This window comes from Vulpes vulpes, chromosome 3, assembly GCF_048418805.1.
Source record: "Vulpes vulpes isolate BD-2025 chromosome 3, VulVul3, whole genome shotgun sequence".
Classification (NCBI taxonomy): domain Eukaryota; kingdom Metazoa; phylum Chordata; class Mammalia; order Carnivora; family Canidae; genus Vulpes; species Vulpes vulpes.
This window is the reverse complement of record NC_132782.1, coordinates 91,887,912-91,914,684: the sequence shown is the minus strand read 5'-3', so window position 1 is coordinate 91,914,684 and position 26,773 is coordinate 91,887,912. Positions and strand designations below refer to the sequence as shown.

The 26,773-nt window shown below is 56.6% G+C and overlaps 4 protein-coding genes across 17 annotated transcripts; 1 reads left to right on the top strand and 3 right to left on the bottom strand.

The window, feature by feature from the left end:
- Window positions 1-8,912, bottom strand: ZNF668 (zinc finger protein 668). 4 transcript variants are annotated; one of them, XM_026011210.2, is made up of 3 exons: window positions 8,530-8,912; window positions 1,907-2,570; window positions 1-1,435 (listed from the first exon to the last, which is right to left on the bottom strand). In XM_026011210.2, the coding sequence occupies exons 1-3, from the start codon at window positions 8,561-8,563 to the stop codon at window positions 223-225; spliced, it is 1,911 nt and encodes a 636-aa protein (XP_025866995.1). In that variant the 5' UTR covers window positions 8,564-8,912; the 3' UTR covers window positions 1-222. The 4 variants fall into 4 exon arrangements, with proteins under 4 accessions (XP_025866995.1, XP_025866996.1, XP_025866997.1 ...); XM_026011211.2 differs by having other exon boundaries at window positions 1,907-2,575; window positions 8,530-8,902; XM_026011212.2 differs by having other exon boundaries at window positions 1,907-2,575; window positions 8,345-8,530.
- On the top strand, window positions 8,898-17,853 carry ZNF646 (zinc finger protein 646). Of its 3 annotated transcripts, none has more exons than XM_026011208.2 (3): window positions 8,898-9,384; window positions 10,565-15,960; window positions 17,255-17,853. In XM_026011208.2, exons 2-3 carry the CDS (start codon window positions 10,647-10,649, stop codon window positions 17,374-17,376), a joined length of 5,436 nt encoding a protein of 1,811 aa, XP_025866993.1. In that variant the 5' UTR covers window positions 8,898-9,384; window positions 10,565-10,646; the 3' UTR covers window positions 17,377-17,853. The 3 variants fall into 3 exon arrangements, with proteins under 3 accessions (XP_025866993.1, XP_072609537.1, XP_025866994.1); XM_072753436.1 differs by having other exon boundaries at window positions 9,070-9,485; XM_026011209.2 differs by having other exon boundaries at window positions 9,089-9,295.
- On the bottom strand, window positions 17,772-22,764 carry PRSS53 (serine protease 53). Of its 8 annotated transcripts, XM_072753438.1 has the most exons (11): window positions 22,573-22,764; window positions 21,630-21,650; window positions 21,364-21,526; window positions 21,007-21,272; window positions 20,730-20,884; window positions 20,348-20,567; window positions 19,451-19,601; window positions 19,115-19,359; window positions 18,888-19,033; window positions 18,439-18,655; window positions 17,772-18,218 (listed from the first exon to the last, which is right to left on the bottom strand). In XM_072753438.1, the coding sequence occupies exons 1-11, from the start codon at window positions 22,628-22,630 to the stop codon at window positions 18,055-18,057; spliced, it is 1,806 nt and encodes a 601-aa protein (XP_072609539.1). In that variant the 5' UTR covers window positions 22,631-22,764; the 3' UTR covers window positions 17,772-18,054. The 8 variants fall into 8 exon arrangements, with proteins under 8 accessions (XP_072609539.1, XP_072609542.1, XP_072609544.1 ...); XM_072753441.1 differs by lacking the exon at window positions 21,630-21,650 and having other exon boundaries at window positions 17,772-18,160; window positions 22,555-22,764; XM_072753443.1 differs by lacking the exon at window positions 21,630-21,650 and having other exon boundaries at window positions 17,772-18,160; window positions 18,927-19,033; window positions 22,555-22,764.
- Window positions 22,765-23,958: 1,194 nt separating this feature from the next.
- Window positions 23,959-25,989, bottom strand: VKORC1 (vitamin K epoxide reductase complex subunit 1). Of its 2 annotated transcripts, XM_026011217.2 has the most exons (3): window positions 25,745-25,980; window positions 24,877-24,986; window positions 23,959-24,399 (listed from the first exon to the last, which is right to left on the bottom strand). In XM_026011217.2, exons 1-3 carry the CDS (start codon window positions 25,915-25,917, stop codon window positions 24,191-24,193), a joined length of 492 nt encoding a protein of 163 aa, XP_025867002.2. In that variant the 5' UTR covers window positions 25,918-25,980; the 3' UTR covers window positions 23,959-24,190. The 2 variants fall into 2 exon arrangements, with proteins under 2 accessions (XP_025867002.2, XP_025867003.1); XM_026011218.2 differs by lacking the exon at window positions 24,877-24,986 and having other exon boundaries at window positions 24,160-24,399; window positions 25,745-25,989.
- Window positions 25,990-26,773: the final 784 nt, after the last annotated feature.

Below are 26,773 nucleotides of genomic sequence, written 5' to 3'. Positions count from 1 at the left end.
TGTCAAAGTAAATGCTTTAATGAGTGTTACTCAGAGTGACAAGTGTCTCTCAACAGCTGCTGCCCACCTCCATTGTCCCCAGCTCTTTGTTGGCAAGGAAGAGCTAGCGGCCTGGGAGGGGGGCAAGGATCTGGAGTCTAAAGAGTGAGCTAGGGAAGAGAGGTTCAGGAGGCCTCCTAGGAGGTCTGGGCTTCTGGGAGTGAGGTGTAGGGGACATGGGCCTCAAGCTGGTCCCTCTTCAGGCATTCCTAGCAAAGCCACAAGGGGCTCGAGGGGCGTGGGGGTCCCGATGGACACAGGGTGGGTGCGCTCGTGCTTGCGCAGGTCGCTGGCACTCAAGAAGGCCTTGGGGCAGTGGGGGCAGGTGTAGGGGCGCACAGAGCTATGGGTGCGGCTGTGTTTGCGCAGCCCTGCCCGGTCAGAGAAGCTCTTGCCGCACTGGGTGCAGGGAAAGGGCCGGAGCTCTGGGTGTGAGCGCTCATGCCGTCGCAGCAAAGTCAGAGTGGAGAATGTCTCCTTGCACTCCCGGCACACAAACTGCGGTGGCTTCTCATCCACCTCCTCGCCCCCCACCTCGCCTGCCCCTCCCAAGGGACCAGGAGCCTCCCCAACCCCAGCATCTTGGCACTCCACGTGTTCCACCGTCATGCCCACCACTTGCCACTGGGTGGCCATCACACCACCTGATTCAGGGGGCAGCCCCAGCAGCCCTGCCGGAGGGTCCCCTAGGCCTGCACCTGCCCCCGGGGCTGCAGAGCCTTCGCCCGCCACGCTGACCGGCAGTGCCAGCCCCACTACCAGCTCCTGTTGCGGGGGAGCCCCTGCAGCCTCACTACTTCGATGGGTCCGCTCGTGCTTCCTCAGGCTTGAAGATACCACGAAGGACTTTCCACAGGCATTACAGTGGAAGGGGCGCTCACCTGAGTGCACCCGGCTGTGCTTGGTGAGGCTGGCTCGCTCGGCAAAGGCTCGTCCGCACTCCTCACAGCGGAAGGGCCGCTGGCCTGAGTGCACCAAAGCATGGCGCTTGAGGTCCCAAGACGCCACAAACGTCTTGTCACACTGCAGGCACTTGAACGGCCGGTCACCCGTGTGCACCCGCCGGTGCATGGCCAGGTCTGCAGGCTGCCGGAAGTCTTTGCCGCACTTCTCGCAGCGGTATGGCTTCACGCCCTCGTGTGCCCGCTGGTGGCGCCGGAAGCTCGAGGGGTCGGAGAACATGCGGCCGCAACGTGGGCACAGGAAAGGCTTCTCGCCGGAGTGGGTGCGCTCATGGCTCTGGTAGGAGCTGAGCTGCGTGAAGCCCTTGCCACAGGCTGGGCAGCGATAGGGCTTCTGTGCCGCATGGATGCGCTGGTGGCACGTGAGCGAGGATGAGCGGGAGAAGCTCTTCCCACACTCCGAGCAGAGGAAGGGGCGCTCACCCGTGTGGGACCTGCGGAGTACGGAGGACGGGACGTGAAGGTGGCAGGCCTATCACCTGACCCCTGCTGCCTGTCTGCACAGTACGACAGGGGCTCCTGACATCCCTGGGGACCACGAGGCTGCACCCCAGAGTAGGAAACCTTCAGGATGGGTGCCTAGGTCCCAGAGAAGACCCCGCTCTGCACACCACAGCCAGGCTCCACTCCCACCTACGGGCCTCCACCAGCGATCCTCTGAGCTGCACAACTTCCAGCCCTGCCCCCTCTCCAGCTGTCCAGGGACCCAGGCCAGTTAGGTCCCAGCAGCCCCCTCCCGACGCAGTCTGCCCCGCCCCACCCACCTTCCCATTGGCTGAGACTGAGGCTCCGCCCCAGGCCCTATTGGTCACAGGGCAGCCTTGCCCCACCTCCGCCCCACTGGCCAGCTCTCCCCGCCCCCCCCAGTCACCAGGGCCCGGCCACCCCAGTTCAGGTGTTCTCACCGCTCGTGGTTGCGTAGGTCCTTGAGCTCGGCGTAGGCCTTGCCACAGCGCTCACAGCTGTAGGGCCGCAGGCCTGCGTGCGTGCGCCGGTGTTTGCGGAACACCGAAGGGTCCGCGAAGCTCTTGCCGCAGTCGGCACAAGCGTAGGGCCGCTCACCAGTGTGACCGCGCTGGTGAATCTTGAGCTTGGAGAGCGCGCCGTAGGCCTTGGGGCAGTGAGCGCAGCGGAAAGGCAGCTCACCAGCGTGTGAGGCTAGGTGCACGCGCAGGCACACGGGCTGCATGAAGCGGCGGCCACACTCAGGGCAAGGGAAGGGCTTTTCGCCAGTGTGGCTGCGACCGTGACTGCGCAGCTCGGGTGCCGTTTTGTAGGCCTTGGGGCACAGCGGGCATGCATAGGGCCGAGGCTTAGCCGATGCACCTGACACCTTGTCCCCGCCCGCATCCTCTGCTTTGGGTTCTGTCTCTGGCTTCAGCATCGCATCCGCCACCTCCTCCGCGCAGTCTGCAGGGCCATGTGTGGCAGCATGTCGCGCTGCCCTGGGCGCATTTGGAAAAGTCTTAGTACAGGACAGGCACTTGTAGCGGCGGCCGGAGCGCTTGTAGCCAGGGGCAGAGGACGGGGCCTCCGCAGACTCCACCTCCATGGCTTCAATGGGCGGAGCTTCTCTAGGAAAGAAGCAAAGTGAGACACAAGCCACATCTCTCTGCAATTTGCTAAGGCCTCAAAGGGGGAAAATTCTGTCTTATCTGCATTTCCTGCCAGGGATGGCCATATCCCTCCTTCTAAACATTCCTGGCTTGTACACTCTGCACCGGATTTCCTCCCTGGTCTGTTCATTGATGAAAGAAGTTGGACCAGGTAACCTCAGAGGGGCTCTAAACCCCGTCGCATTCCCGGACAGCCCAGATTCCATCCATCTCACCATCTTCCTCCTTCAGCTCAGGGTCTAAGGCCTGTGCCAGGGCACAGGGTCCTATACAGGCTGCAGACACAGAGGCTACCCAGATGCGGGTCTGGCCTGAAGGCTCTCAAGTACCCAGGGAAGACAGAGGTAGGTCCAGAAGAAGGCAGAGCTAGTGGGCTAACTGGCGACTGGCACTGTCTGTCTGAAGTGATAGGTCCCCAGCGGATGTATTTTGTCTTTCCCCTCTGGTTAGTCAGAGGCAGCAACTGTTCCCACTGAATTCTGGCCTTGCACAGCTGTAAGGGACTCCACCCCAGACAGGAATCCTGGTCCACCCTCTGCTCTGGCATCGCTGCTGGGCTCCTGCTCCCATAGCTCTGGTAATGGGGAGCTCATTACTCTCAAGGCAGCCTGAGCCATTTCTAGAAGTTAGAAGTGTCTCAGTCATAATCAATATATCTGATTTAGCCTGGTCTCCTGGGGCACTTGCTCTAGCTAAAGCCGCTTCTTTCTCATTCAGTGCCCAGACACCCCCCACCCAGCTGCTCCTGGGGATCATGGCTGGGAGGAAATAGGATTAATGGATGCATTAGTCTTAACACCAGCTCATCCTCCCTAGGGGATGAAAAGAAGAGGATTATGGGCAGATCCACTTAGGGAATGCTCAGCACCAGCTGCTGGGGGCGGCCAGGGTGAGGGGGAAGGATGCAGCTATAGGCAGGGGAGGGAGCCAGGTGTGTCCAGAAGCTAGGCTGGGAGGCAGAAGGCCTGAATCTAGTGCTCCTTTCTAGACCTCTTTCCTCAGCTGTATACCTCAGGGGTGGGTAGCTTCAAAATTATGACCCACAGGAGCCCTTGGGGTAAGTGGCAAGGGCTGCTGCATCAGCACTCTTCTACCTAGTGGCCCTGCATCAGTCTTCTGCCCCTAGACACATACATGCTATGTATACAGGCAGCCAGAATCTTCTTCGTAAAGTTTCATGTATCCCCTGCTCAATAACTTTCCATGACTTCCATCACATCATGCAAACCCTTAGGTCCTTCCTGTCTATTACAAATCCCACCAATCCTTCCTTTGAGCCCCACTTTCCCCAGGAAGCTCTTCCTGCATCTCCTCTATGGTTTTGGGACCCAATCCCACACAACTCTGTTCCAACCTCAGCTTGTTTTGTTTTGTTTTATGTTTCCTCCCCTGCACTTTTCCCACTAAATGCTGGGGCTGGAAGGTGAGTTAAAGGGCATGAGGCTTAACCTTCCCTGGGCTTGAAACCCCCTAGAGTTTCCAGAGGATCCTTCGCTATCTCTGGAGGAGGCAGTCACTACCTCCTTTCCAGACATCTCTGGACAGTCTGACTGGTGAAGTTTCTCTTTAATAAAAATGATAGTTCATATTTACTGAGCACTTGCTAAATAAAAGGCAGTATCCTAAGCTCTTTATATGTATTAACTCAAACTTCATGTCAACACCATGAGAGTTCTGTTATATATATTCCTTTTTTACAGAGAAGGAAACTGAGGCCCAGAGAAACAATGTAGCTTTGTGGTTAAGTGTCCCATCTCTGAAGCCAAACTGCCAGGCTTCCAATCTTGTCCCATTTACTTCCTAGCTGTAACTTGTGCCATTTACTTCATGCCATAGTACCTCAATTGTCTCATCTGAAAAATGGAAGTAATATTAGTTACTTACTTCATAGTGTTGGATGAGTTATATCAATAACTGCCCTAAACTATTAGGAGTCTTCTTAGAGCCAGACACTTTGCTGAGTGTGTTGCTACATTATTTAATTCTCTCACAGTTTCCTAAGATGGAGGTTCTTGTCCTCATTTTATGAACAAATGAACTGAGGTTCTAAGAGGTTTAGTGACTAGCCCATGGTCACAAAGCTAGACTCATAGGTGGGACTTGAATCCAACTGCTTAACTTGCCTTGAGTTGCTGGGCTCTTGATTGGCTGTCTGGGCTTCCCATACTTGTCTGCTGCCTGGGCCAGCCCTACACTTACCAGAACCCTGAGTTCAGGCCACATCTTATCTTCTCTCATTCCCGGGGAACTGCCTTGAGACCAGAACCAGCACCCTTTATGCTGCTGTTTCCCTCTCAGAAGGCTTGACCCCTGGGTTCCAAGCTCCAAGCCTCAGTATTTCTCTCTGTGAACCAGAAACCAGATAGCTAGAGGTATACATCTCTCCTCCTAAAACACTTCCCTGAGGGAAAGGAAGGGACACACCAGGTGCCCAGCTCCATGAAGAGCAGAGGACCACGTAGGCGAGGCTCTAATTAAAATCCCACCATTAACTCACTTCATTGTTCACTAAGGGCTCTTCCACCCATCACTCCCTAGACTGATGTTTCTCCAAGTCAGATCTGTGACCCCCCCCCCCCCCCCCGCATGAGAATAATCATCCAGGGAATCTGAGGTTGGATTCACAAATCTGTACTTCAGATACACTCTTGGGGTCATGCCAGCCAACACAGAAGACTTAAGAACCAAAGACTTATCCTTAGGTCTTCACAAAGCCTCTCTGAGAGAGGCATTTTTACTACACCTCTCTTTCAGATATGGAGATTAAGGCCCCCATAAGGGACAATACTTGTTCAAGGACACCTAGCTAGTCAAGAAGCCCAGACTCAAATCCAAGTCTTCAGGTGTGTGGGCTGGGTTCTTTCTCTACCAGCTGTATTCATTTGGGGTTTATGAGTCAACTCAGGAGAGTTTCCACTGCTCCTAGGACAAAGGCCAGGATCTTTTCCCTGGCCAGCAAGGCTCTAACTCCTGCCTACCTCACTCTCACTCCTCTTTGTGTCTCACTAGGCCTGACCTACACAGGCTCTCTTTCCCTTCCAAAAAGAGCTAAATTCGGGCAGCCCAGGTGGCTCAGTGGTTTAAGGGCCGCCTTCAGCCCAGGGCCAGATCCTGGAGACCCAGGATCGAGTCCCACATTGGGCTCCCTGTGTGGAACCTGCTTCTCCCTCTGCCTGTGTCTCTGCCTCTCTCCCTCTGTGTCTGTCATGAATAAATAAAATCTTTTATTTTTTTTTTAATTTTTTTAATTTATTATTTATGATGGTTACACACAGAGAGGGGGGGGGGGCAGAGACATAGGCAGAGGGAGAGGCAGGCTCCATGCACCGGGAGCCTGATGTGGGATTCGATCCCGGGTCTACAGGATCGCGCCCTGGGCCAAAGGCAAGCGCTAAACCGCTGCGCCACCCAGGGATCCCAAATAAAATCTTTAAAAAAAAAAAAAAAAAAGAGCTAAATTCTTTTCCACCTCAGGGCCTTTGTACCAGTAGTTTCCTCTGCCACTGTTCCCGGAGGATCACTTGTGTAGCTATCTCTTTGATTTCATTTGGGCCTCAGCCCCGTCACCTCCTCAAAGAAGGATTTCCTGACCACCTTTCTTAACGCTATCTGCATCCTTGTTCATCACTGTCCCCTCCTCTTTAGTCTCTCTTATAGTGCTCATCTGGATAACATTCCTTGCAAGCTTATCATGGGCCAGGTATCATTCTATGCATTTTGTTTGTATTACTCAAGCTAAGCTTCACAATTGCCTAGAAATTTCCAATGGACTGAAGGTGCACATGCATGGAGAAGACCATGTGAGGACATAACAAGAAGGTGGACATCTACAAGCCAGAAAAAGACTCCTCACCAGGAGCTAAATTGGCCAGCATCTTGATCTTGGACTTCCCAGCCTCCAGAACTGTGAGAAATAAATTTCTGTTCCTTAAGCCCCTCAGCCTGTGTGGGGTTTTGTTGTTGTTGTTATGGTTAGCCTGAACAAAGTTAAACAGTATTATTTCCCTCATTTTATAGACAGGGATACTGAGGCACACAGAAATGAAGACTGGTCATGGCCATAACTAGTTTTCAAAGCCAGGTGGTCTGGCTCTCAAACTTCTTCTTTCTCTCCTGATTGTTGCTTTGGTAGCACTTACACATTTTATGGCTGGATTATTAATTCTTGGTCCCCAGCAGCACCAGAGTCTAGGCTGGCAAAGAGCCAGGAACCTTTATTATTTTGTATCCCCTACACCTAGAACTGTGGCTAATGTCCCAGAACAAAGTAAATGAATCAAGCTCTGAGACAGAATTCAAACTCAGGTGGGGTGGTATGGCCTCTGCCTCCCCCATAGTAGGGGTTTGTGAGAATATCTGTCAACAACTATTTATTAGCTGAATTTCTCTGCTGATCCAAGTTCACAAGGTCCAAATATCACCCCAATATCCCACAGTGGCTTCATTGCTCTGGTGAGGGAGGCTTGACTTTGCTTCACTACTGGCTTAGAAGGGAGATGCAGGCCTGCTGCCTGCTGCCAGAACAGCCTGTAAATGCCAGAGATGCACTGATTTCATTCCCAGACAACTTGGGCTAGGACCCTGCAAGCTGGCATGAAGTGAAAAAGGAATCACTTTTTATCCCTTCTGCACCTTGGTCTCCCCACGTGTACACAGGTAGCCCTGAGACCTGCTGAGATGGTGAATAGGGAACTGTGAACCATGCAGAAGTGAGTGCTAATCATCTCCTAGACCTCCAAACTGGCCAATTCACAATCTAACCCTAACCCACTTCTTCAGCCTCAGCTCCCGCAGCAGTGTCCCCGTCCCAACAGCAAACTAAGCTCCAGCCTCAATTCTCAAACTTTCTCACCTAAACGCACCTCCACCTGCAGTTCTCTCTTGTCTCCGGAGCCTCGCTGGCCTTCTCCTATGGGGAAACTCTTTTGCATCCTTCAAATGCCCCCCTTCCCCAGTGCCCTCAAGAATACTTAATAGGCAGTAGAGGTAAGGGTGCCACGGCGTTCTGGGCCTCAGTTTTCTCATCAGTAAAAGGCGGTCTCTGAAGTACGTGGGAGTTTTTGAAGGGCGTTAGGGCCTAGGAGACGCGCTGAGAGGGGGCCTAGGGCTGCAGAAACCCTGCGCCTCCCGCTCCCTGCAGCTGTCCACACGTCGCCGCCCCCACTAGACAGCCCCGCAGGGCACAGCCCTGGGCTGACTCGTCTCGGAAGGCTAGCAAAACGTTGCCTTGGAGAACGAGTCAAGAAAGAGCGAACGAAGAAGAAGAGAACGAGCAAATGAATGGGCCAAGGGCCGGGCGCTGGACAAAGGCCTGCAAGATGGCGTTCTCTAGGACCGCGGGAGGGGCGGCCAGGACCTCGGCCGGGGAGGGGTGGCGCAGACGCCGGGGACCTGGTTAGGCGGCCCGCCCGCCTGGGACAAAAGCCCGCAACATGGCGGGCTCTAGGACCCCCAAGGCCCGCACCGCGCAAGGCGGGCAGCCGCGCCGGCCGAGCCCTGGCGTCCGCAGCAGCCGGCCCGCGGGGACAGCCGGCGGGTTCTAGGACCCGCTGGGCCGGAGCCCGCCGGCGCCCTCCCGGGGCCGCACTCCTCCCGCCCCGCCCGCGCTGCTCGCGCCAGGCCAACCCCATCCGCCCTCTGCAACCACAGGGAAACTGAGGCCTCTCAGACTGCGTCCGGGCTGGGGCGGCCCGGGGGTCCCCGCGGCTTCCCACTGGCATTTCCTACCTTAACGAACTTGGGCTGGCTCCGCGGCGTCAGCGGCGGCCGCTCTCGCCGACGGAGCCCGGGACACTGCCAGGGAGAGGCAGGCACTAGGACCCAGCGGGGGGGTGGTGGGGGGAGGGGGAGGCGGGGCTGGCAAGCGGAAGTGGGCGGGAGCTCTTCTCGCCCGGGAGGAAGGCAAAGTTTACCTGAGCACAGCAGGCGAAGGTGGCGGAGAAACATCTTGCAAGGGTTTCTGTGGGTGCTAATGACAGGGGACGCCAGGCAGGTTTACGGTATATACCGGGCCATTGCTAGCTTGGGGCCAGATCACCAAGAACTGGAAGGCGGGAGAACAGAAGGGCCATGCGCAAGCTTTGTAGTACCCACATCCGCTTATGCTCCACCACGTTTCCCTCAGTACAAGGAGTGAATGAAACTCCCTCCATCTGCCTTGGGAAGTTTTTCAGGGAGCCGCACGAAAAGTGTCGCTAAAGTACCGAGGCTAGCGCAGCAGAACCCTTTTTTTCCTCTTCTGCTTTGAATCAATATGCACCGGAACAATTTTAGCAGCTCTTGCCGGAAGTGTGGCTAAGACTAGCGCAAAACAGCGCCGTGCTTTGACCCTCGTGGGCGGGGTCAGAGTCGCGTTTCGGCTCCCTCTCCCTTAGCCCCGGAACTGTGTCTGTGTGGAGGCGACACAGGAAGTGTTCTCGAGGCAGAGGTTTCGGGGGGAACCTTTTGCGGCTAGGACACTTCCTGTTTCCTAGTAACAATAGGAAGTGTCCGCGGAGCTGGGGGTAGACTCTGGCTTCGGCCAGCTGCGCCCTCTTTCCTTTGCCTCCTTCCTTCTCCCTTTTCTCCTTTCTTTCTTTCCATCCCTTCCCGCCTCCCAGGAGCCCTGGCGAAGTGTGCGTGTGTGGGAGCGCGAGAGCCCCCCACAGCCACCCCTTGGGGCGCGCGGCTGCAGTTAGGGTGAGGGTCCCAGTGCGCAGGCGCGCTCCCGTTTGCGGTCCCCAACGGACTCACCCGCGGCGGGAACGAAAAGGGGCCACCCGAGCGAGGTAGGGGTCGTGAGAGGAAATTGGCCGAGGAGATGAGTGAGGGGAGAAGACTGGTTGGTGGTTGATCAGGAGAAGGGGCTCGAGCAAAGGAGCTTTGTGAGGTGAGAAGTCGGGAAGCAGGTTGAGTGAAGGGGTTTAGATCCGGAGGTTTGAGTTGTATGCGCGTAGGGGTCCCATGAGAGTGAAGAATCAGAGTCCGCGAAGGCCAAGGTGATGGAAGGGGCATGGGGGCCTGCTATGGAGAGAGTTAGGGCTCCGGAGAGAAGATCGCCGGAGTCATTGGGTTTGCTCCTGTGAAACTGGGATAAGAGGAGCAGCAGTGTGTTGCGAGGATTAAGTGACACAAGAATATTCTTTACTTAGCACAGTACCCCGCGCATGCCCAGTAATGCCCAGGTAATGCCCAGTTAGCGTGAGTTGATGTCAACATAAGTATTTTAAAAGGGGATAGGAGAAAAAAAATGAAAAGGATATAGTGAGGATGTGTAAGAAGGAAAACGGTAGGGGGTGAAGACCAACCAGAAATGGGTTGGAATTTTCCAAGATGCAAGATAATTTGGGTTCAGGGGCAAGAAGGTGAAGGAGGTGGCTCACATAGTCTTTCAGTGACCCTGAAGGAATAAGAGGTTGGGGGAACAAGCCAGCCCTTTCTCTGAAGAGGGCTCCTACCCTACTTCTCAGGTCCTCAGCTGTCACCTGGAGAAAAAGGCTGCTTTTCAGTGTCTTTAGGCTGCGCTGTTTAGCTGAGGGGTCAGGGAGAGAAGACTGAACTTCTCATATTGAAGGTCCTAGAAAAGGTTCAGGTTTCCTTGAAGAGCTCTCAGGAGATAGGTTGGTTGGTTGGTTGGTTGGTTCAGAAGTATACAGAAAAGAGGGTTAGAGACAGTAGGTTTTTTTGGATTTGGTCTGTGAACAGAGGTAGGTAGGACTGTGATCAGAGATAGGTTGCATCCCTCTAGACTCGTTTCCTTATCTATATCTCTAGGGATGAGTTAGGCCTAGGAGCTTGTGTGCAAGGAGGCCTTAAATGATGCTTTCAGATTAGATCCAGCAGAAAGCAAGTCCCTGGGGATTACTGCTTGGGGAACATCTCTGTGACCTCTGTGAGCTTGTTGCTTATAGAGCCAAGAGGCAAAGTTAACTGAGGCCTGCCTTCTGACCACTGCCCCCCTCTTCCTAGGCCTTGGTCCCACCACCAGAGGAAGATGCTGTTGCCACCTGCCTGCTCTTCCTGAACCTCCAGGTTTCTGCCACACTGCCCCATGGAGGACACACCCACCTCACTCAGCTGCTCTGACTGTCAGCGCCACTTTCCTAGTCTCCCAGAGCTGTCCCGGCACCGAGAGCTGCTCCATCCATCTTCCAAGCAGGACAGTGAGGAGGCAGACAGTATCCCTCGGCCCTACCGCTGTCAGCAGTGTGGGCGGGGCTACCGTCACCCAGGGAGTTTGGTCAACCACCGGCGGACCCACGAGACTGGCCTTTTCCCTTGTACCACCTGTGGCAAGGACTTTACCAACCCCGTGGCCCTCAAGAGCCACATGAGGACTCATGCTCCTGAGGGCCGCCGGAGGCGCAGGCCTCCCCGCTCCAAGGAAGTTGTTCCACACCTGCAGGGAGAAACAACATCTTCTGACTCCAGGGACCAGAGGCTCAGCCCTGGGGAAAGCTGGACAAGCCAGGAAAAACCTGTTGAAGAGACATCTGGCTCTGGGCCTGACCCCAGGGAAGATCCATCCACCAGACAAAGAGGCTGGGAAAGCCAGCCAGATTCCGAGGAGGGTGCAGAGGGCTGGGGGCCCACCACCAATTCTGCGAGAGCCACCCCGCTGCCCACCCCAGCCAGTAGCCTCCTTAGCAATTTGGAACAGTATTTGGCTGAATCAGTTGTGAATTTCACAGGGGGCCAGGAGCCGGCTCAGCCACCTCCTGCTGAGGAGGAACGGCGGTACAAGTGCAGTCAGTGTGGCAAGACTTACAAGCATGCCGGGAGCCTCACCAACCACCGGCAGAGCCACACCCTGGGCATCTACCCTTGTGCCATCTGCTTCAAGGAGTTCTCTAACCTAATGGCTCTGAAGAACCACTCCCGACTCCATGCCCAGTATCAGCCTTACCAGTGTCCCCACTGTCCCCGTGCCTTCCGGCTCCCCCGAGAGCTGCTGGACCACCAACAATCCCATGAGGGGGCAAGGCAGGAGCAGCTATGGGAAGAGAAAGGGATGCCCACAACCAATGGGCACACAGATCAGAGCAGCCAGGACCAGCTCCCTAGTACACAGATGCTGAACTGCTCCGGGGAGCTCAGCACCTCTGGGGAGCTGGAGGACTGCGGCCCTGAGGAGTACCGGCCTTTCCGCTGTGGGGACTGTGGCCGTACATACCGCCATGCCGGGAGCCTCATCAACCATCGTAAGAGCCACCAGACAGGTGTCTACCCCTGCTCCATCTGTTCCAAGCAGTTGTTCAACGCAGCTGCCCTCAAAAACCACGTGCGGGCTCATCACAGACCCCGGCAAGGAGCTGGGGAGGATGGGCAGCCATCAGTGCCATCAACTCCCCTGCCTCTGGCAGATACAACTCACAAAGAGGAAGAAGTCCCCACCACCACCCTGGACCACCGCCCCTATAAGTGCGATGAGTGTGGTCGGGCTTACCGCCACCGGGGGAGCCTGGTGAACCACCGCCACAGCCATCGGACTGGAGAATACCAGTGCTCCCTCTGTCCCCGCAAGTATCCCAACCTTATGGCCCTGCGCAACCATGTACGAGTCCATTGCAAAGCTGCTCGCCGCAGTGCAGGACCAGGGGCTGAGGGACCCCCCAGCCACCTCAAGGTAGAGCTCCCTCCTGACCAAGTGGAAGCAGAGGCAGCCCCGCATATGGATCAGGGGCATGGGTGCAAACATGAAGAGGAAGCCACAGGTGTCTCCCCAGCAGCAGAGAGGACAGCACCACAGATGTGTAACCTCTGTGGGATGCTCTTTGAAGACCCTGAGAGCCTTGAACATCATGGCCGGACTCATGGGAAAGGGGAAGACAGTAGGACAGAGACCAGGGTGTCCCCTCCTCGGGCATTTGCCTGCCAAGATTGTGGGAAGAGCTATCGCCACTCAGGGAGCCTTATCAACCACAGGCAGACCCACCAGACAGGGGACTTCAGTTGCGGGGCCTGTGCCAAGCACTTCCACACCATGGCTGCCATGAAGAACCATTTGCGACGCCACAGTGGGCGGTGGAGCAGGCAGCACCGGAGGAGGGCTAGCAGTGCTGGCAGTGGCGGGGAAGCCAAACTCCCATCAGGCGGGAACTGGGTGCAGGAGTTGGTGGAAAGCAATGAGGGCCTGGACGGTCCGCAAGAGCCTCCAGGCGGAGGTCCTAACGGAGCCGAAGGCAGCTTGGAAAGCGACAGGGGCTCTTTGCAGGTTGAAGCCGAAAGAGATAGATGTGGGCTTGAGCGGGCTGAGGCCCATAGCCAGGGTGATAAAGAGAGCAGTGGTAGTGAGGAAGGGCTGGAAAGAAAGGAGGCATGTTTCCTTGACAACTCAGACATCCCAGGCCATGAGGAGAGCAATGGGACTCGCTTCTGTGATGGTGCCATGGGGGTGAATGAAGACCAGAAACCAGCCACTGGCCAGTGCAGCTCCCCTCGCCGAACTCCTGAAGCTGTCACCACCTGGCAGGCTGAGGTCTCCCACACGTGTTCTGACTGTGGGCATTCTTTCCCTCATGCCACTGGCCTGCTGAGCCATAGGCCCTGCCATCCACCAGGCATCTATCAGTGCTCCCTCTGCCCGAAGGAGTTTGACTCTCTGCCTGCCCTGCGCAGCCACTTCCAGAACCACGGACCCGGGGAGGCAGCCCCTGCGCAGCCTTTCCTCTGCTGCCTCTGCGGCATGATCTTCCCAGGACGGGCTGGCTACAGGCTTCACCGACGCCAGGCTCATGACTCCTCTGGTCTGACTGAGGGCTCCGAGGAGGAGGGGGAAGAGGAAGGAGCCTCAGGGGCAACCTCCACCCAGAGCCCTCCGCTGCAGCTCTCGGAAGCAGAGCTGTTGAATCAGCTGCAGCGGGAGGTGGAGGCACTGGATGGAGCTGGTTATGGGCACATCTGTGGCTGCTGTGGTCAGACCTATGATGACCTGGGGAGCTTGGAGCGTCATCACCAGAGTCAGAGTTCTGGGAACACCACAGACAAAGCTCCCAGCCACTTAGGAGAGTCAGATGATGCCATGGGAAGGATTGCAGATGGTGACTGTGTCTTTGAGGGCACAGCAGTGGCTTCTCTCTCTGGGGAGGGTGGGGACACAAAGTCTGGAGAGGGAGCAGGTGCCATGGTTGTAGACAGCGTTTGCCTGCAGGGCGGGGAAAGCCCACCTGAGACCCAACCCCGCCCCTTTCGCTGCAATCAGTGTGGCAAGACCTATCGCCATGGCGGCAGCCTGGTAAACCACCGCAAGATCCACCAGACTGGAGACTTCATCTGTCCTGTCTGCTCCCGCTGCTACCCCAACCTGGCTGCCTACCGTAATCATCTGCGAAACCACCCACGCTGCAAAGGCTCTGAGCCCCAGGTGGGGCCTGTGCCAGAGGCCGGAGGCAGCAGAGAGCCTCCGAAAGTGGCAGAAGGACCGGGGCAGGCAGACATGGGAAAATTCCAGGAAGAACTTAAAGCAGAGCCCTCAGAGGAGGAGGCAAAGGTGAAAGAGGAGGAGTGGGAGGAGGCCTCTGTGAAGGGGGGCGAGGCAGAGCCGAGGCTGGAGACGGCAGAGAAGAGCTGCCAGACTGAGGCCAGCTCAGAGCGTCCCTTCAGCTGTGAGGTGTGTGGCCGGTCCTACAAGCATGCCGGCAGCCTCATCAATCACCGGCAGAGCCATCAGACTGGCCACTTTGGCTGTCAGGCCTGTTCCAAAGGCTTCTCCAACCTCATGTCCCTCAAGAACCACCGGCGCATCCATGCAGATCCTCGGCGTTTCCGCTGCAGTGAATGTGGGAAGGCCTTCCGCCTGCGGAAACAGCTGGCCAGCCACCAACGGCTCCACACTGAGCGTGGTGGGAGCGGGGGTGTCCGGAAGCTGACTCGGGAAGATCGACCCTTCAGGTGTGGGCAATGCGGGCGGGCCTACCGCCACGCGGGCAGCCTCCTGAACCACCGGCGCAGCCATGAGACAGGTCACTACAGCTGTCCCACTTGCCCCAAGACCTACTCCAATGGCGTGGCCCTGAAGGACCACCAGAGGCTGCACTCAGAGAGCCAGCGGCGGCGAGCAGGGCTGTCACGGCGGATGGCCGTGCGCTGTGCCCTGTGTGGCCGGGGTTTCCCTGGCCGGGGATCTCTGGAGCGGCACCTCCGGGAGCATGAAGCAGAGACTGAAAGGGATCAGAGGGGCCTGGAGGGCCCAGAGGGGAACCAGGCCAATGGCCAGGGACTGGAAGACAGAGCAGGTGATACTGAGGCAGTTCTCCAGCTGGAGGATAGACCCGGGAGGCTGGGGGAGCAGAGTCAGAGCCCCATTGGGGCAGCAGGTTCAGAACCCACTGAGCTAGTATCCAGGGACATGGGGAATGTGGAAGGGAGGCAAGGAGATGGGGGATCGGTGAATCATGGTGAAGGTTGTGTTCCTCCGGGTCATGTACTGACCAAGCCAGAAGATGAGTCAGGGGACAGTATCCCCAAGAGTTCTTGCCACCTTGGCAACAGCCAGCCCAATGGACCTAGTCTGAGTCCTGTGGAGAGCTGGGACAATGGAGATAGCAGACCTCAGCTCCAGCCAGAGAGTCACCCCTTTTCCTGCAGCTGTTGTGGCAAGACGTACTGCCAGTCAGAAGGCCCTCTGAACTGCCACGGCACCCCCAAGACAGACTGCCACCATTGCCTGCTCTGCTCCAAGGAGGTCTCAAATCCTGTGGCCACAAGGAGCCACAGCTGCAACCACATAGCTGTCCAGACCTTTGCCTGCCCTGACTGTGGTAAGGCCTTTCAGTCCCATCATGAACTAGCCAGTCACCTGCCCACTCATGCCAGCAGCCTCAGTCAGGTGCCACCCCAGACACAGGAGGCCAGAGGTCCTGCCAGTGAGACTGTGGAGGCTGAGGCAGATCCCTCTGGCCAAGGGGGAATCCAGAAGTCCCCATCAGAACCCCACACAGCCCCAGGAGAGAGTGCTGGGAGAGCTAATGGGGGCCAAGGAGTAAAGTCCACGGTGGCTGAAGACGAGGAACGGCCCTTCCGCTGTGCCCAGTGTGGGCGGTCCTACCGCCATGCCGGTAGCCTGCTAAACCATCAGAAGGCTCACACCACTGGACTCTACCCCTGCTCCCTCTGCCCCAAACTTCTACCTAACCTGCTGTCCCTTAAAAACCATGGCAGGACCCACACAGACCCCAAGCGCCACCGCTGCAGCATCTGTGGCAAGGCCTTCCGGACAGCTGCCCGGCTGGAGGGTCACGGGCGGGTCCATGCACCTCGGGAGGGGCCCTTCACTTGCCCCCATTGTCCCCGCCACTTCCGCCGCCGAATCAGCTTCCAGCAGCACCAGCAACAGCACCAGGAGGAGTGGACAGTGGCCAGCTCTGGTACGGGGGCACGAATGGCTTGGGCAGAGAACGGAAGGGTCCCAGAGGAGATGGGCACAGAGTGGGGGCGGCATGGAGGGGGGAGGGTCACATGACTTCCTAGAGAGGGTGGGGCAGGTGCGGCTTGGATATGGAGAAAATCAGTTTGAGGATGCCACCTTGGGAGGACTGACGTTGGAACCTCTGGGTCAGGTGAACAGCCTGCTGGGCTGAACTGTGGGGTGGGGTAGGGTGTGGGCAGAGGCTGAGGCAGCCGCAGGGCAGGAACCAAAGAAGAAGGGGTGTTTTGTTTGAGGAGAGGAGGCAGCTATCTGGCTACTACATCTGGAGACTCCTGATCCAGCCAGTCAAGGAATGATTTCCAGAGAGAAATGGTCTCCAGAGAAAGGTGGTGCTCTTTCCTTGAGGCAGGGAGCAAGAGTGAGGAATGGGGTGTGGGATGCACCCCCAGACTAGACTGCTCTTTGTCTTTTTTGCTGACTTGGCCAGGGAAACTGGGCCACTGGTTAGCCCCCCAGCTTCCCGTCCCTCTTCCCTGCATCTTGTCTCTGGTCCCCCTCCTCATTGCTTGGAAACTAGATCTCTGGTCCCTTGCTACTGATACTGCCCCCCCGTCTCTTCTCCCCTTTATTGAACCCTTTCTTCTCTCTGCTGTGCATCTCCTTTTTAGGAGCCAACCAAACCACTCTTTCTACCTGCATCCCCCATTCCCGCCAGCACACCTTTAACTGGAGGACTGAGTCACAGATAATTGTTTCTTTGAAGCCAGGCCCAGCTGTAGCAACAGCAGGCATTAGCCCTATCTCCCATCGTCTGTCAGGGGAAATCTCCATGGAAAGCCACCCCACCCAGCCCTGCTGGAGGAGGAAGCTATGGGGGAGTGGGGCAGCTTGTTTCCTCAGCCTGTTCCTGGGCCCTCGGCTCATGCCGTCAGCCTCCTCTGGAGATCTGTAGGCCTTGTCCCAGAACCCCTCCATATATTGGCCAACAAGGGCGGGTGTCCCTGAGATGGCTGGTCTTTGACCAGGGACTCAGGGAAGGAGGGAATGGTGAGTGAGAGTGCCCTGAGAGAGTGCTGACACGATGGCTTTCAGAATAAAAGATTTCTCGTGACCTCAAGGGAATGAGCGAGAGGCCAGTCAATGAGGCCTAGAAAAATAATTAGGAGTTTTCATGCAGGCCTCTGGGGCCCCGCGGGGTGCTGTCAGGATGGCCTGCGGGGCTAGGGAACAAGGGGTGCAAGCTGTGTGGGGTTTGCTGCCCTGAGTCAGTGATTTCCTTTCTTTCTCCCCAGGAGCCCCAAAGGCACCAGCAGCAGGCAGAGGGGACTTGTCATTGCCCCCTCCACCCACCCCCACGACCTCACTTCTGGATCCTTCACCCCAGTGGCCTGCAGACCTCAGCTTCTCCCTCTAAACTTCAAGTCTCCAAAGATCAGAATACAGGCGGGGAGGGGGGGGCAGGTTGCAGGGAAAGGCTTGATCTCCATGTTTTGCTCAGGAGTAGTTAGGCTTCCCCATCTCTTATTCTCTCCCACTGTGCAGAGGACCCAGATCTGGCTGCTTGCATTAGGAGGGGGTGAGGTATCCCTCATGTCCCTGTCCTTGAAGGCTTTCCTTTCCCCATTCTTTGTCACGATGCTCTTATGACCAGCCCTGCAAGAAACCCGGTGCCAGGCTCTGCCATGATGTGGGGCCACTGTCACCAGCCAGATTCTAACACCAGGGAGAGGCCATTCAGAGAGCCACAGGTGGGAATGTTGCCTGTGGAAGGGGAGCCTTTTGCTACAATTTGTAACTTATTTTCTAAAGTCTATTTTGTAACAATTTATTTAAGTTTTAAAAAAAAGGAAAATTGCTCCCCCTCCCCCCAAAAAATGAATTTTCAAAGTAAGTGGCTGGTGTGATTGTATCTGAGGGGATGAATACTAGAGAAGGCTGGGGACGCCTGCGTCAGATAGCAGAGCTGGGTGTAGGGGAGCATCCACAGGTGACACCTCCCTGTCCTGCAGGGTAGGGAGTGAGGGCAGCAGCTGGTCTGGGCAGGCTTCTTCCCAGAGCCCCCTGGGCTGTTGGGCCTGCCCCGTGCCTGGCATCACATGTGGGTTGGGGAAGTGGGAGAGGGACAAGGGCAGTGACGCAGGGATTGTCTCACTGTGTCTGCAGTATCCCAGAGCCACCTTAACAGCCAGTTGGTTTGCCTGTCAGGAAGAGGAAGGAGGATGGGGTTGGCCTCATCCTCAGAACTTTCCTCCCTCCCTGGAAGAAGAGGAAGAAGATGCTACTTAACCCCCATGACATGAGAAAACTGAGGTTTGAAGTTGAGAGGCCTGCTCCAAGTCATAATAATGAAGAACCAGAATTCTGTCCTTCTATCCCAGGGCAACCTAGAGGTGGGTCAGAACAGATCTTTCCCTGGATGGAGAGAGGATGGGTCTAGAGAGGGAAGTGTCAGCAGGGAAGCCCTAGGGCCACGTACTCATGTTGGCCAAGCAGCTTCCAGGCTCGGTCTCAGGCTCCGGCTCCTCAGCAAAATAGACCTGCCAGTCCAAACTGCTGACCCAGCTCTCATAGGCGGGGAGTGCCACGAAGACTGCGGGCCTTGCCGGGCCTTGGCAGGCATCTCCAAAGCCGTGTAGCCCAGCCAGGAACCATGTGCCCCTCACCTCATGTACCAGTGGTGTCCCAGAGAGACCCTGTAAGGGGTCAGGTGATAGTGGGTGACTTCCTCTTCTCCCTAGGCAGCCGTGGGGGCAGAAGCGGCTAGGGGCTGGGCTGAGGCTCTGGCTGCTTGGGAGCCAGCTGGCAGAAAGGCCCGATTTCAAGTGAGAGGCAGGCCTGGAGGCCAAGCCGGGCAGAAGGTCTGTGAGTTACAGGATAAAGATGCCAGGGGTCTGTGGGGTGAGGTCTGGGGGGACTGGGGCTCACCTCACAGTTGGGTGGCTCACCCACAACACTGGTACACACCATCCCTGGCAGAATGGGGATGTTGTCGCTCCCAGGAGTTGTATGCAGCCGGCTGCAGGCCCTGGGTCCCAGGAGGGTCACAGGCACAGTCTGAGGGGAGCTGATGCCTGTAGGGTGAAGGTAAAGACCCAGCTGCCCCAGCAGCCTGTAGGATGGATGGGACAGCTGCTGGGGCCTGTCCTACGTACCTGCTCCTTGGCGGGGCAGCCCCAGGACCCAGCCACGTTCCCCGTCAGGCAGATGGTGGTCAGAATAGGGCAGGCAGAGGGGCCGAAGGCTGGGGCCTAGTGTCACAGGTTGGGCCAGCAACAGGAGGGCCACATCGTAGCCCCCCTCTGGGTGGGTATAAGCCCCATGCAGGATGAGTTGCTTCAGGCCTCGCTCCTCTGCTCCAGTCCCCAGTGCTATGGTCCATTCCTCTGGGGTCTGGCGCCTGTGTAGAGGCAGCATTGGGTGGTGGGGCTGCCAGTGAGGGCAGGAGAGGGGGCGGGGGTGGGCACAAAGGCAAGAGAGACATGGCTCACCCAATGAAGCAGTGGGCAGCAGTCAGTACTACCTCCTCTGACACCAGGGCTCCACCACAGGCCAGCTTCCCCTGGTGCTTCAGCCTGGCATCCCAGGGCCATGGGGAGGGGGCTTCTGCCTGGGGACCTTCTCTCCCCAAGGATCCACAGGCTGGAACAGACAGATTACATCACCTGCCTTCTTGCTAAGTGCTTACTGCATGCCTGGCCCTGTGCTAAGCACTGCCCACGATATCCTGTAAGCTGGATCTTGTTACCCTCGTTACCGACATAAGCAAAGTTCCAGAGAGGTCAAGTGACTTTCTAGCTCATTAAACACAGGCAGGTTGCTGACTTGAGACTCAAAAGCTAAGACCTAAGCTCTTAAACCCTGATGGTCTAGCCTCATGGGAGTGGCCCTGCTCATCATTCTACCCCATCTGTCTGTACCCCTCCAGGCTTGGACTGGCCCCAGAATTCTGGCTCACTAGTACTGCTCTTACCATCAAGACACAGCTTCCATCCTAAGAATTACTTTGCATGAAATTTGCATGTTAGTCACTTAATGCTAGAATTCTGAGTGGGAGCCCTGCCCTGTCCAATCTCACTGGGTCCCTGCTTGGAAACTTGCAGCTTATCCCTACAACCTTCAATTAGATCTCAGATCCCTCTTCTCACCTAAACTCTAAATGCACAGAGTTCTGAAGTAACTATGCCTCTCAGCCCTAAATGGGGGTGTTACTATCTTAGGGGCTGAAAGGGGCCTTAAAAGCCCCCTAATTAGTACGTGAATGTTTTGTCCCAATTTTCTATTCTGAGCTGAAACTTGCTTCACTGTGCTTCTGTCTGCTGCCCAGAAGTCCTTATGCAGGCCTGGGTGTCCCGACATGTCCCACTCCTAACGCGCCCTGCTCATACCTACACAGCTGTCCTCATCACTCATCTCTGGGGTCTCTGGGTTCTGGGACAGGAAGACTGCCCCCTGAGCCTGAGCCTGCAGCCAGGAGCTGTAAGCAGCTGTGTTGGTCAGCAGCACGGGAGTGTCTTCTTGGGCACAGCTTGATGCAAAGCTGATGATCCCAGCCTGGACCCAGTATCCGTCAGGCTCGCGGCACAGCACGGGGCCCCCGGAATCTCCCTGGAGCCAGGCAAAGGAGTCAAGGATAGACACTTGAGTCCCAGCCATGGGCAGACACCCTCTAACAGTGGCACTGCCACCCATCCCTATGGATTGAGTACCAAGCCCAGGGCTAGGTCCCCCCTCCCCTTCTGTTCCCTTCCCTTGTCTTCCCCATCAGACCTGACAAGGCCCCTGCACCCCAGGCTGGGCGCCCCCACACAGCATCCCAGGCCGAGCTGGGCTGGCCAGCAGACGCTGGTGCAGCCGGTTGTAGAGACAGTTACATGTGGGGCGGCTTATTAGACGCAGGCGCAGATTTCGCAGAGTCCTGGGAGCTGACGAAAGAAAGGGGGTTGGGAGACCAAGGGACATTGAGTAGAGGGACAGTTGGCAGCTGAGGCTATGTGACCTTGGGCAAGCATAGGGCCTCTGGGCTTCAGTCTGGGCCAGTACTTACCACCATTGGTGTCCTGATCCCAGCCAGTGGCCCAGCAGGAGGTCCCAAAAGGAAAGCGATGGGTAGGTTGGGGCAAGCAGAGGGGTGTGTGGGCCTTGGGGTGGGCAAGTTGTAGCAGGGCCAGGTCTGAGCCCTGGCTGTAGTGGCTGTAGGCCCGTGGCAGCTGCAGAGCCGTCACTCCTACCTCCTCAGCCCCTGGGCTCAGCCCCTCACGTTGCAGAGAACCCAGGACAACCGACCAGGAATTCAGTTCTGTCACTGCTGCCCTGAAAGAGGAGGGACAAGGCCGAGGCACTGAATGCAAAGGGGGACAGTGGCAAAAGCCAGAAGCTCTGCCTGACTCCAGCCACGACTCACTTTTCAAAGCAGTGAGCAGCAGTGAGGACCCAGGTGTCCGCCACCAGGGATCCGCTGCAGATGTGGACTCCCCGCCTCCTCACACTCACTTGCCACGGCCACTCGCCAGGTACCGTGATGCCCTCCTGAGGCTCAGGGGGACCAGGGCCACGCTGCCCACACACTGTGAAGAGGGGCGGATCAGACTGGCAGAAGGCCTGTCCTGCCCTCCCCACAGGCCAGACGGAGCCCCAAGAAAGGCCTGGCCCCATGTCCCCAGAGCTTACCAAGCTGAGCTGCTCGAAGACCTGGGAAGAGAGAGACACAGGTGAGACCTGGGGGAGCCTTACCTGCCTGGCCCAGCCTTGGTGGAAGGCATAGGTTTTGGGGGTCGGGCCCTGGGTCCTTGCCTATGACTGCGCAGCTACCTCACCGGCCCCTCCCAGAATGAAAATATATGAGGTCAAGAAACAGCTTTTATTGGAAGCTATTCAGAGTGTACACTTAGTAATTAATTCTCCTCCCTTAGCTGTGCTCAGCACTCCTGGGCCAGGGTTCAGCTTGGGACCAGTCCAACCCTCCTCCAGGCTTCAGAACCCCCAACTCCAGCCCCCGCCACTGAGTCAGGGAGGCGGCCCATAAATGTGGTGAGCATTAGCTTAATTGTGCTTTCAGCCGTGATGCCTAAGAGGAAGGATTAGAGGCCGACGTCACGTCCAAGTGGGGGAGGGCTCCAGGAGATGGAGACTCACCCTACCCCTGTTCTGACAACTCAGTCACCCCCACTGTTCCAGAAACCGCCAGAAACTCTACTGAAGGATCCCCTGCCTTCCCTCTTTCCCGTCACAGGCATATCAATATCTGGGCCAGGAGAGATGGGACATATGGAGAGACAGGGAGCCAAAGGAGCCAAAGAGCTCCCAGAACTCGCCAAAGGTCATTCTGGAAGTGGAGAGGCAGAGAGGGGAACAGGGTACACGCACACAGGCACAGTCCCTGCAGATACAGACTAAAGTCTAGCCCAAGAAAGTCACTCCTGTTCTGACATGAGTGGCCGCATACACCTCCCCTGCTACACAGCCAGGCACAGTTACATCACCACAGACAGCCTGTCCACCCTACTGGCATGCTCCCTCACACGCACCAAGATGTGAGGCGGCCGGGGCAGAGGGTGGCCCCTGAACACCCACTGCACCACTCCCCTACCCACACAAACACGGGGGTGCTCACCCTTCATGAGGACCACTGCTCCCAGGATGAGCAGCCCGGGTCCCCAGCTCTGCTTCATGCTGCTCCAGGCCACTCTGCTGCCTAAGCTCTGGGTTTCAGAGAGGCCACCTGGGTTTCCCTAGCTCCACCTCTGCTCCGCCCCCAAGTTGGCTCAGAGTCATGTGTCCTTGCTTTTCCTCAGCCCAGGAAGGGAGCCTGAGCAGCTCCCAGCTCTGGGACTGTGGCTGTGTTACCCTGGGCTATTCACCCCCCCTCTCTGGGCTGTAGCCGTGGCCACATTTTGTGGATTCAAATCCTAGCTGCCCCCATTTACTGCTTGAGTGACCTTGGACAATTCTTGGACTCAGAATTGTTGAAGGTCAAAGGGCTTGGACCAGAATCTGACATAGAGTAGACTTGCTCCCAGCATGGAAGCCGTCCTCTGGGAACTGGGAGGGGCACTCCCTTGATTTCAGCTTTCCCACCTCTCTCCCAGGCCCACTCCCAGAGGCCATGTGTGCAGGGCTGGGTATTGAGGGCTGGGACTCACTGTTACTTGCTGGCAATGAGACTGACGAATCTCAACACCTCTCTGCTGCCTTCCCAGAGACCAGGGTTATAGTGGTTCCCACCTTTCTTGCAGGTGGTGGAAGACTCAGTTGGGAGGGAAGAACACTTCAGGGTGCACTCTTTTTCTCTTCCCAACTTCTAACTCAGGTCAGCCCAAACTTCTAGGGAACCCTGACCCCAACACAGATGCAGCTGTGTTAAGAACATAGACACGAGCCAGATGGCCCCTGTGGATCCAAATCCTGAGAACCCACTAATCCCCTCCCTGGCACTAGCTGTGTGGTCTTACATAAATTACTTACCCTCTCTGTCCCCATTTCCTCATCAAGATAGGGTTAATATAATTGGATATATAAGGGTTACATGAGTTAACATATGTTCTTAAGCAGTCCTTGGCATGTGGCTAAGTGCTTGGTATATATTAGGAAAAATAAAACAAAAACACTCAAAATGTGTCCCTGGTCTTCCAGGGCTGCCAAGACTGACTTGGGGTGATAGATAAGGCAGCTGAAGAGGTTACAGTTAGACCACAGGAAGAACTTGCCAGCAAGCATGCGCAGAAGTAGAAAAGTAGTTTGCACATGCAGGCTTTCCCTGAAGAGAAAGTCTGGCTCTCATTGGGCAGCAAGGATGAGCTGCCAGCCTGTTTCTTAGGGGTGGGGCTGATGGTACACCAACTATTACTGACTATACACGCTGAAGAAGGGACTAACCATCCTTTCCAGGTAGGTCCTCCACTCTCCCTCTCACTCATATGCTTCCAGTACAGAGGAGGCAAGACGGGGGGGAGGCCCAATACTAGGGTCCCTCGCAGACAGATGGCTCAGACTTAGCCAATTTATTTAAGAAATTTTATTGCTCAGAACCTTCCCTCCTTGGGCAATGGCAGGAACTTTGGAAACCAGCCCTTGGGGACAGAGCCAGAGGCACTAGGGTGGAGGAAAGAGTGTGGCACATTTGGTCCATTGTCTTGTGTGGGAGTATGGTGGCGTTAGGTTGCAGACTCTTCTAAGGACCCAGACATGGCCCCCTTGGCAGAGCATGAGGTCAGCCTGGCTTGGGTGAGGGCTCAGTGCCCCTTGACCTTGCCCTGCGGCTCCTGGACCTTCTGCAAGCTGAGCATAACCAGGCCCACATTGATGGCATAGGTGGTGATGCAAACGATGCAGAAATCATAGAGTACGAAGAATAGGATCCAGGCCAGGTAGACAGAACCGATAAGAGACACCAGGGAACTCAGCAACAGCAGGATAGATGCCCAGCGGGCCCGGAGGCAACCTGCAAGGCAGACAAGGCTCAGGCATGGGCTTCAGGGACTGGCCACCTCTAGAACACTGCTTTGACTTCAGGGTACCCCCCTAGACTCTGCTGGGGAAGAGTCTCTAAAATGAGAGGCTCTGATGGGCCTCACGAAGGCCTTTGTTCTCCTATCAGTTCAATGATCCCTAGAACCCAAATAGTGAATTTTCCTGCTGAGCTCTACATGAGATGAAAGAGAAGCAGTCCTTGGAGTCCCCCTCAGAGAGTAACTACGGAGTCTTTTCCACAAAAGTGTGGAGTCTTAGGATCCTTTAAGAGCCCTGCTGGCTTTGACAATACCTAAACCAAGTGAGACTTGTTAGTTCCCGCCCCCAGGCGCTCAGCCGTCTGGGTCACCAAGATTGCAAGGGATAGGTGTTGGGCTGGGGCTGGCCAAGGGGGAGGAGGCCTGTCAGGAAGAGGCGGGGCCTACAGGGAAGGGGCGGGACCACTCACCTAATAACAGCTGTAAAGTGTAGAAGATGCAACCGAATATGCTATTGGATTGATTGAGGATGCTGTCCTGGCCGAGCACCTGTTCCACCAGTCCAAAGCCCCGGCCCCACCTGGTGGAGGGAAGGGCCCAGGTGAGGAGTGGTAACCCAGTGCCTTGGCCCTTTCCTGGAGGGGTGATTTTCTAAAAGCCACCTAGGCTGTACTTCCCCCTTCCCTCCCCATGCCCTCCAGAGTCCAACGGTCAATGACCTCCTCGCTAGCCTCCCTTTGGCCAGATCAGGATTCCATGTCACTCCTGTCCTCCCCTACCTCCAGGCCAGCCTGGCCAAGGCTCCACCATACACGCCCCTCTTTGCATCCTAGACCTTCAATAATTCTTAAGATGGCAAGGTAGATAGAAAGTTGACCTTGCTTTTACAGAGTTACCAGAGACTGGGCATACAGAATCTCTCCGTCCTGGACCTCTAAATCTCCAGCTCCCTGTCCGCCCACTCCCCCCTTTGTATTCTACCAACCCCAGGCCCTCATGCATAGCCAGCCCAGCCCTTATCCCCAGTCACAGCCATCCTCAAGACCATCATCAGTCGCTCTACGCTATTCCATTCCCTCTTCTACCCGGTTACCCTTATTCCTTGTTATCAGGATCTACGTGCTACTCCCCGGAATAATCCCAGTGCCCAAGAACACTGTCTACACCCCCCTCACCCGAGGCCCCACACTTCCATCACCAGGCAACTACCCTTCAAGCAGCCCCGCCCCCACGCGTCCGCTCACGGGGCATCCCGATCCCAGGCTCCAGAAGCGGTTGGCAACCTGGCCGCCCAGCCGAGCAGCCCCGTTCCCCCAAGCCTTGCACTCCCGCGCTCACCTGGAGGAGAAAACGCGCGAACAGCTGATGGCGGTGCCCACGTCGCAGAGCGCACGGTAATCCCGGTCCCGGGCGCGCGCCGCCTTCACGTGCAGCGCGTACAGGGAGAGCACTAAGCCCGCGAGGCACAGCGCGAGCCTCACCCATCCAGGGTTCCCCCAGGTAGCGCTCATGTCTCCTGGTCACGCCCGAGGCGCTAGTCCGCAGGGAACGAGCCACGGAGCAGGGGCGGGGCCAGGATGTGGCCACGCCTTCTCCCGCCCCTCCGGCGAGGCGATTGGCCTGCCTGGCCTTGCACTCCTTGACCCAATTGGTTGTTCCGGCAACCCGTTTAGGCGCGCGGGCAGGGTAGGAAAACAGGGAGGAATGCTGGGAGTGGAAAACCAGATTGGGGGACCAGGGAATTTCAGCGCGCACGGCCTGCCTGGAATGATGGGACTTGTAGTCGGAGCGGCCGCAGTGCCTCAAGGGAAATGGAGTCTCCGAGTTTTAAAAAATTATATTACTGCGGCTAACAGTTTAGCGTTTACGCTACGCCAAGCTGTTTTAAGCCTTGGCACATCCAAGGCTTAGGGACCGGGGGATCAGGGAATCCAGAAAACGCTGCGATCCAATTAAGAACCAGCATTTTCGCTGAAATTATTATTTCAGATACTATTAGGTCTATAATCTCCAATCCTCATAGTTTGCTCAGCCATTCACTCCTGCCTCATCAGCGCCACCTGCAGGCCAATCTCCCTCCCTCCCTCTCCCCCGCCTCTCCCTCCTCTCCTTCCCCTACTTCTCTCACCCTTAAATTCCCAGGTCCATTACCACCGCCACACTCTTGACATTACCCTAACTTCTTTTTTCTTTTTAAGAACATTTTATTTACTTATTCATGAGAGACACACAGAGAGAGGCAGAAGGAGAAGCAGGCTCCAAGCAGGGAGTCTGATCCTGGGATGGGGGGATTATGACCTGAGCCAAAGGCAGAAGCTCAACTGCTGAGCCACCCAGGCGTCCCAGACATTATCCTAACTTCTGTTC

Excerpts from the sequence above, each read along its gene's own strand:
- ZNF646 (XM_026011208.2), top strand. The coding sequence starts at position 10,647 with ATGGAGGACACACCCACCTCACTCAGCTGCTCTGACTGTCAGCGCCAC. Across the intron at positions 15,961-17,254 it reads GTGGACAGTGGCCAGCTCTG|GAGCCCCAAAGGCACCAGCA; the intron begins GTACGGGGGCAC and ends CTTTCTCCCCAG.
- VKORC1 (XM_026011217.2), bottom strand. The coding sequence starts at position 25,917 with ATGAGCGCTACCTGGGGGAACCCTGGATGGGTGAGGCTCGCGCTGTGC. Across the intron at positions 24,987-25,744 it reads TCGCGCGTTTTCTCCTCCAG|GTGGGGCCGGGGCTTTGGAC; the intron begins GTGAGCGCGGGA and ends TCCCTCCACCAG. Across the intron at positions 24,400-24,876 it reads CACTTTACAGCTGTTATTAG|GTTGCCTCCGGGCCCGCTGG; the intron begins GTGAGTGGTCCC and ends TCTGCCTTGCAG.
- PRSS53 (XM_072753437.1), bottom strand. The coding sequence starts at position 21,614 with ATGGGGCCAGGCCTTTCTTGGGGCTCCGTCTGGCCTGTGGGGAGGGCA. Across the intron at positions 18,656-18,887 it reads GTGAGCCACCCAACTGTGAG|GGTCTCTCTGGGACACCACT; the intron begins GTGAGCCCCAGT and ends GACCCCTTACAG. Across the intron at positions 18,219-18,438 it reads AAGCTGCTTGGCCAACATGA|GGAGGGAGGAAAGTTCTGAG; the intron begins GTACGTGGCCCT and ends CTCTTCTTCCAG.
- ZNF668 (XM_026011210.2), bottom strand. The coding sequence starts at position 8,563 with ATGTTTCTCCGCCACCTTCGCCTGCTGTGCTCAG. Across the intron at positions 2,571-8,529 it reads CCTTCGCCTGCTGTGCTCAG|CTCCGCCCATTGAAGCCATG; the intron begins GTAAACTTTGCC and ends TTCCTAGAGAAG. Across the intron at positions 1,436-1,906 it reads GACCTACGCAACCACGAGCG|GTCCCACACGGGTGAGCGCC; the intron begins GTGAGAACACCT and ends CGTACTCCGCAG.